Below are 8,271 nucleotides of genomic sequence, written 5' to 3'. Positions count from 1 at the left end.
TATTACTGTCTGAAAATCCTCCAGTAGGATCATTAAATATTGATGCCTCTGAGTCGGGAGCTTCAATGAGCCCCCACGGACGGACTCCTCCCCTTCACCCAGTATCTTGTGATAGTGGGAATATAAACCCTACTAATTCCAACGGACTAGTGGTATCCTCCACTCATACTAATAAACTAGTCTATACCGAAATACCTAAACCACTGATTTTTTCAGCGAGAGAGGAAGATAATCCACTAACGGAGGAGACACAAGATATTACCCTTAAAGACTTATGGCTAGGAATATCTAGAGTTGAAGGGTTTCTCAGGACCACGATGAGACAAATGGGGGACTTTTCTCAGTCAGTGTCCCTTAAATTAGAAAATGTGGATTCCAATTTAAGTCTTTTAGATAAACGAGTAAATGTTATGGAGACTCAATGTAATACACTTCAAGCTGTTTTAGTATCTGCTGTTAAAGATTCTACGGTGATACGTTCTAAAATAGAATCAATGGAAAATATGAAGAGAGGGAAAAATCTACACTTAGTCAATTTCCCAATAACTCATTTATTGTCACCTGAAATTCTATTGAGGAAGTTTTTTAAGGAAGTATTGGGATTGACTAATGCTGAGAATTTTCCAATAAATAACTATTATTATATTCCCTTTAAAAAAATAGAAACTGCCCAGGAGGTGGACCATCTGGTCACTACTGAAGTAAATTTGACTGAATTTTTGGAAGATACTCAGGATGTGATTCAGTCGATCCACCCTGGTGATAACATGCATGAGTGAAATGGACAAGACGTTACTAATGAAACTTTACTTTAAAAACAGGTTAATGAAATTTTGTGGTGATTTAGTTAGGATATTTCTGGATGTCTCTAGAACAACTCAACTCAGAAGAAAATAATTTTTGAAGTTAAAAATTAGTTTTGGCTCTAGAGGCATCCTTTTACCTGAAATTTCCTTGTAAATGCATAGTTAAGTTACAAGACATTGAGTATGTTTTTTTGGGACCCCGTACAATTACAACAATTTTTAATAGCAAGAGAACAGAAATGATTTTTGTTTCATCAGAAGAGAATAAAAGGAGAAATTAGAATCCCTATTAGTAAGGAATGATTCAAGGTTCGTTGGGATGAACAGAGAATTCTTATCCTTAATCTTTTCCTTTAAATTTGTTTATTTAGATTTTGTAACATGTTTTCCCCATAATGTGGGCTTTAAAAGAATCTAATCTAAACCTTAAGTTTATATACCGCATAATCTCCATGAGTGATTATGGAATTGTTTTCAGAGATGTTTTCTTTTTTTCCTTGAAATAATTGGATATTGTAAATGTATTCAAAAGTATAAAAAAAAAAAAAAGAGTCTGAACCAACTTGTCTAAATCCTCCCCAAATGAAAGGGAAATTTAGTAAGCTTAGTTTTGGATGTGGCATCCACCGACCAAGCACGAAGCCACAAGGTACAGTGCGCTGCCACTCCAAAAGCCATAGACTTGACAGACATCTGCACCAAGTCATAGAGAGCATCCGAGAGGAACGAGGCAGCCATCTCAATCTTTTCCACCTCCTGATCAACCAAGGACCAGTCAGACTCATGATTCTGAACACGCTCGGCCCACCGAAACATGGCACCAGCCCCCCCCCCCCCCAAATAGCCGCCTGGACCCCCAAGGCAGAGACATCAAAATTCTGCTTAAGAATGGTCTCCAACTTACACTCCTCAGAGTCCCATAAGGCAGAACCACCCTCCACAGGCATGCTATGCTGTTTAGCAATCGCTGAGAGCACTGCGCCAACCATTGGCGACTTCAAAGTAGCCCTATCTCCCTCTGGGATGGGATACAAATGAGCCATGATGCGCGCCAACCGAAACGGTGTCTCCAGCGTATTCCACTGCGCCAGTACAAGATCCGGAATATCCTGATGCATAGAAAAAGAGCAGGAAGCAGCACGGATCCCCCTAAGAGGGTCCCCCAACACGCAGGGTATCCACTGGCGCTTCCTCAAAATACAGCACTGAGACCTGCTGAATCAGGTCTGGTAGCTTATCCCTTTGAAAAAGTGCACCACGGACGCCTCTTTGCTGGAAAGCGGGAAACCCGATGCCCTGCCACCCCCTCGAGAGGATCCTGGAAATCCTCAAAAGGGTCCAGGTCCTCATCCAGGCTGACACGCTCCTCTGACCACCAATCCTCATCCCAAACCACCCTCGGGCACTTGGACGAGGGAGGAGGATGAGGGGACACCAAATGAGAAGAGGGAGGCAAAGCCACAGGGGTGCAGAGGGAACAACCCCCCCTCCCCCCGCAAACTCCCTGAGCGCAAGTGGGACCCAGCTGAAACCTGCCCCTGTTTTTTCAATACAGGGGGAAGGTCACCTGAGGTTGCAGACAAAATGGAGGGACCTGTCTGTGAAAATGGCAAAGTTCTTGCCAAAAAACCCCTCCATGGCCTGTAGCGGCTGGGAAGCCTGAACTGTCCCAGCCGCTAAAGCAAGCAAGTCGGCATCAGCTGTTAAAAAAACAGCTGAGAGGGAGTCCCGAGCCAAACCGGCGGTAAGGGAATCCTTTTTACCCTTACCGTCAGCGGCTGAGGAAATACCTCCATGGGCGGTGGGGGGAAGACCGGGCTTCGCACACTGCTCCCAGCTGACTTGCAAGGCACTAGCATTGGGGAGCTCTGGATGCCTGCAGCGGCTGCCAACGGAGCTCCACTACCACACCGGCCTGTACACTGCTTGCACAGGCCGGTTGTGAGTGCCTCGCGTCTGGAGCACAATGAGTACATTTTCCCCTGCAAATTGCTCATTGCTCCATACGCGACTTAGCTAGGAAAAAAGTGCCGCATAATTTAAAAAAAAACAAAAAACAGTAAATACAGCAAATTTAAAGGGAAAGCAACCCTTCAGACCGGAACTACCTCAGGATATATTTTTTTTTTTTAACAGAACAGACTACACTGGCTCTCAAAGCAATATGCCTTGCTTGAATTAGGGGGCAAGGATTACTGCTGAGACACCTCTAAAAAAAATGTGGGAAGGTGGAGGAAATGGGGGGAAGGGACCCAGCACGAGACCTGCCGGGTTTGATACCCCGAGGTCAGATGGACCCCCAAACAGGGCCCAACCAAGCTCAATCCGACACAAAACAGGGATTAGGATCCCTAAACAAATTCCAACAGCCCTACCAAGGGAGATGGGTACAGCTCCTCAAACCTGCTGAGACTGAAAGAAAACTGATAGGAATAGGGGTACCTCTTATGTTTCAATCTCCACCTGCTGGTCATGATGAGATATATATACCCATTTGTAAGGACTATACCAGTCTACCAGAAATTACATTTACACCTACTCTTCCCCATGCAAAACTTTTCATGTTTATTTTGACACATCGCTTATGATCTAGCTATCTGAGCAGTTAAATTGATAAAAAATATAAATTGTAGAAAGAAAAGCTACAATATATAAAATAATTTTCTAAATGAATCTGTGCATATTTCTGTATTTTCCAAAGTATACACAAAACTCTCTCCAATTCTGCTCCCTGGAAATTCCTCAAGTCAGGTAAAGTTTGAGTACAGGTTACATACAAATAACTTAAATATGTCAAGTAAAACTTCATTATGTGTAGAAACACTTTGAAAAATACTCTTAAAAATGAGTACTTTTATAATCTATTTTTCATATGTTTTGCATATGTAAAATGGACTACAAAATATTGAAGCCTAGTGCGTCGGTAAAAGGATGTACTCACAAGAGGTTTCTAAATAGGTTGATTTCTTTTCAGGCTGCTAGATGGGACGACGAATTTCGGAAGCTGTTAACACTATCCACTTCATATTTGTTATTTAGAAAATTACTGAAATAATTTATTTGTGTTAAATTTAAGGGTAATTGAAAACCTGGTAATTTTCTATTATTAGAATTTTGTTCTTTGCAATCACTGTTATTATACATCCATTTTACTCTTTTGTACACAAGGTAAGGTATTTGCGGTTTAGAAATAAAAATGGAAATGTACTTAAGCAAATCATGTGTAAGTATTTCCAGGAACATAATTTTGGCATAATTAATAAAATGTATATATATAGAGAATATGCACATATTTATACCTTCAGAACATGAGAACTTGTGTGCCACTGGGAATAATTTGAGGCGTATTTTATAAAAATGCTTATATTGCTTAAGATAGATGTTTTTAGAACTTTGACAAGAACTCTTATGAAATTATCCCCAAAATGTTTAATTGTGGAACACTGATGGAAACATGATCAGATCATCACTTGGATGCCAAATGAGTTATCCCATGTGCAGTGATAATGCCATACATTTCCAGTACTGTTGCAAGCTCTTGAGAAATGTGGAAGCTCAGACATTATCTTTGCCTTGGCTCCTGCCTGTTTAGGTCCCATCTTGGAGAAGCAGCTTTAGGCATCCTGCAGCCACTTCAGCAGTTGAGGCACATAATAGGTGATAATGATGTCAGCACCTGCAAATAATAAAGCAGCAAACAGCAGTTAGAGCAACATCATTTTACATTTATTTATAAAATGTGGTTCTATTGGCATTAAAAGTATTTCCATATTTATTTCTGAAGACTCTAAGGTTTTAGAAAACTCCTCTTTATTTAGCCATTAGTAGCATTTTATCAAGAAGCTGATTTCTTCTTCCCTACCATGTCTCAAAATATACTTGCAAATTCATATTCCATTGATCTATCAACTCTGAACAGGACACGAAGACTAAAGAGCCATCTGGGTTAAACAAGAAAAGTGAATGGCAAATTTATCTTTGAACACTGCAGTGTTTACCACTGAAGGCAGTATGTTGAATGGGACAGTTCAAAAACTATAACAATTATACATAGCCAGGACGGGGTGGATGGGGGGAGGGGGAAATCTTTTTGGTTTATTTCTTGATTAAATTATTGGATTGTTGCTGGATGGGAGGGGAGGGATATTTTTCTTCTGCATTGTTATTGATGGAATTTAAGTGTTTACGTTGATTATTGTCTGTATAATTCCTGTCACTTTGTATTAGTTTTGAACATTAATAAAGATTTTAAAAAAATAATAATTTGAAGATGGTCTTCCTGAGGCAGCTTTTGTAAAACACAGCTTATATTGGGGACCAGCATTAATTGCAAGAATATAAACATTTGTGCTCAGAATCATCTCATGATAAGCATTGCACTCTTTTTGAAAAACTGGTTTGAAACATTTGAATTATATTCAATCGTTGATTTTCTCTGTAGTGCTACTTTTGGGGAAATTGGTACATCTTTTTCAATGTGACTGGATAACTGGGAACAGGCTGCTGAAACGGCACTGTTTCAAGATGACTGGAATAATACTTAGTGAAATGCTATACTACCAAATTGACAGAATCCCAAAAGGAGAAAATGAACTGATTTGCATTTGAGAACCTAATTTGCATATGTGCTTAGGCATCGGCAGCGGAATGCTTTTTAGTTTGGGGGGGCTGTCACACCCACGCTCTTGAGCTGCGTTGCAAGCCCCCGGGATCGTGACAAAGTTCTCTGGCTCGGCATGTCCCTTACCACCAAGAGACCCTTCTGGACTTTGCCTGGCTTATTATCAGCCTAATAAGGGCATGCAAGGGAAGAGTCCAAATCAGAATGCATTAAATCTTAGCTTTATTATGGTTACTGGTTTCACCAAGCAAAAAGACAGGCTTCAGCTCAGCAGTTTCAAAACAAACAATCATTCACCTTTGGCAAACATAAGCTTCTCAATCAGAGGCAAAACCGTCAAATCCAGTGTCCAGGTTTTGTAAGTAGTAAAGCCTTTTCATTCAGTCCCCTGCCTCTGGACTTTCTCAGTATTCTGATACATAGTCCTCTTCACCAGAGCAGGTAGTTTAAGAACAGCCTAGAACATTTTACTAAGCTGCTTATGCTCCAGCAGCTGTGCCATGTAAAGCTCAGAAAAGAAAAAAAAAACTCCAAACAAAACTGAGCAACAAAACAGGCAAGCATATCATATGATTTATCGCCGGCTCAACGTTTCCCCAAACAAATTGTTGTTCTGTAAGTAGGCATAACACTCACATGCACAGGTTTTATAAGGAAAACTTAGCACAACCAAGTCTGTGGAGAAATTTTCTTTTGGATAGCCTTGGCTCTGGGAACGTGCAGGGCTCTCAGAACATTTCCCTGCTGAGACATTACTGTGATCAATTATGCACAGCTGTGGGGGAGGAACGTACCCAGCTCAGCCTAGCAGCTAACAGGAAAATACTTCCAAACATTTGTTAGGCTCAAAATTAAAGCTCTCAGGCACAACCTTAAAGTTCAATATAAAGGAGAGAAATACAAATCCCCTTCAAAAGCAAAACACTGTCTTCTCTGGTGGCTCAGAGTTTGTAGGCAAAGCCACAACACATTTCTCACTGCATTTCAACATCTATGGGAAAAACCTCAGGTCCTACCGGACTTTCCTGCATGTCCATTGCTTCCCCTGGGTTTTCTTCCCAACTCTCAGAGGCAGAAGCAAGCTCCTCTGCATCTATCATATGCCAGTCTGTATTATCAGACTCCTCCGGGTGGAGAGAGAGTGACTGACTCTCCCCAGGTTTCCTCTCTCCAGTGTGCCTCAACTCTACTTGCCCCCCTAGTGTTCTGTACTGCCTCGTTTTAAGCTGTGGAGAGACACTCCCCCTTAGCCTAGGTGGGGGAAGGGCCTTCCACACACAGGCTTGTTCCATTTGGCTAAGTGCAGGTTCCTTTCCAGCCTTGACTCTTACATGGATAGGCTGCTGGAAAGGTAGTAATCTCCTAGCAGGCTTAAAGACAGGTTTAAACTGTGTGCAGCTTTCCGGCCTCTCCTTTCCCTGCCATACCTCATTTGATGCCAATTCTCTGTCCCATTAGTAGTCAGCTAGTTCTGTAGTCTGTAGTTCTACTTGGTCAGCTCTCTTGCATAGGGGTATAGTGTATTTCTTCCCTATCTCTGGGGCAAAACCCGTAACGAACTTTGGTTTGTCATAGACAAAACCCGAAACGGACTTGGATTTGTTACAGGGCCCATAAGCTCCGCCCCAGACTTGCCCAAGCTCCACCCTAGACTCCACCCCCCATAACAGTACTAATTGTAAATGTAATTTCTTCCATTCGTTTTTCATATACACACAATATCTTATTAACAAGTTTACAAGTTTATTAAAAATTTGATATCCCGCCAAATCGGGTTTCAAGGCGGTTTACATACTGAAACAAAGGGGGATATATAAAAGAATAAAAAAATAAACAAACATACGCATTACAAATAAACACAAATCATACAGACTAGAACAGGAGCTAAAGGGAAAAGGAGAAGAATTACAATATTTGGATAGAAAAGAAAGGAAGGGAAGAACAAAAGGGCTGGGAAACTTAAAGGCCAGCGTTATGTCGGTAAAAAAGTATGTATAGTATCCTTAAAAGGATAATCATAGGTCAAAGGCGACTTTGAACAGGAATGTTTTAAAATTAGATTTGAAGGTGTTTAGTGAAATACTTTCTCTTAGGTAGCGATACATAATGGTAACCACAAAATTAAACTACACAAAGCATACATTTTTTCCTCCCCACCCCTGCACAGCATTTCTTCTTCTCTTCTCCACCCCCATGAACAATGTCTCCCTCCCTCTCACTGTCCACTATCTCTCACCCTCTCTCTTATTCCCTTCCTTGCTGCAAAGGGAGAGAGGGAGAGATGCACCCTAGATCCAACTCCCTCTACTGCCACATCCAACATTTCTCCCTCTCTTATCCCCTAGATTGTGTGCAGCATCTTTTGCCCCTGCCCACTAGCCCCATGACCAACATTTCTCCTTCTATCACCCTTCTGCAGCACCATGCCACATCTCTTCCTCCATTCCCTCCACCACCATGCCCAACATTCCTCCCTCTTGTATTCCTTTCCATCTGTCCCACTGTTCCCTCTCCTCCACCATATTCAACATTTCTCCCTCTCATCTCTTTACCTCACTTCTCTTCCACCATCACGTCCGACAATTCTCTCCCTTCCTATGCCCAACAATTCTCCTCTTTCTTCCTTTCCCCATGTATGCCATTTCTTTCCCTCTCACTCACACCCATTCTTAACGATCCTCCCTTTCTAATCCCTCCCCCATCTCAGTATCTTCCTCTCCCTCCATCCTATGTCCCAAGTTCAAACTCCCTCCCTTATGTCCCAAGTTTGTACCCCCCTTCCTTCTAGCCTTTGTCCCAAGTTTGCGCCCCCTTTCCCCTTCTATGTCCCAAATTCATGCCCCC

At 41.8% G+C, this 8,271-nt stretch overlaps 1 protein-coding gene across 3 annotated transcripts in view; it reads right to left on the bottom strand.

Annotated features, from left to right (window-relative positions):
- Window positions 1-1,646: 1,646 nt before the first annotated feature.
- The window catches only part of ALAD (aminolevulinate dehydratase), a 165,581-nt gene continuing 158,956 nt past the window's right edge, over window positions 1,647-8,271 (bottom strand). For all 3 annotated transcript variants that reach the window (XM_033960680.1, XM_033960682.1, XM_033960681.1), the window contains exon 12: window positions 1,647-4,482. In XM_033960680.1, the coding sequence (XP_033816571.1) occupies window positions 4,421-4,482 (62 nt within the window). In that variant the 3' untranslated portion in view covers window positions 1,647-4,420. The remainder of the gene's footprint in view (window positions 4,483-8,271) is intronic.

The sequence above is a fragment of the Geotrypetes seraphini genome, chromosome 10 (genome assembly GCF_902459505.1).
Source record: "Geotrypetes seraphini chromosome 10, aGeoSer1.1, whole genome shotgun sequence".
Taxonomy (NCBI): Eukaryota; Metazoa; Chordata; class Amphibia; order Gymnophiona; family Dermophiidae; genus Geotrypetes; species Geotrypetes seraphini.
Note: the sequence above shows the minus strand (reverse complement) of the source record. Positions and strands in the feature narration are given on the sequence as shown.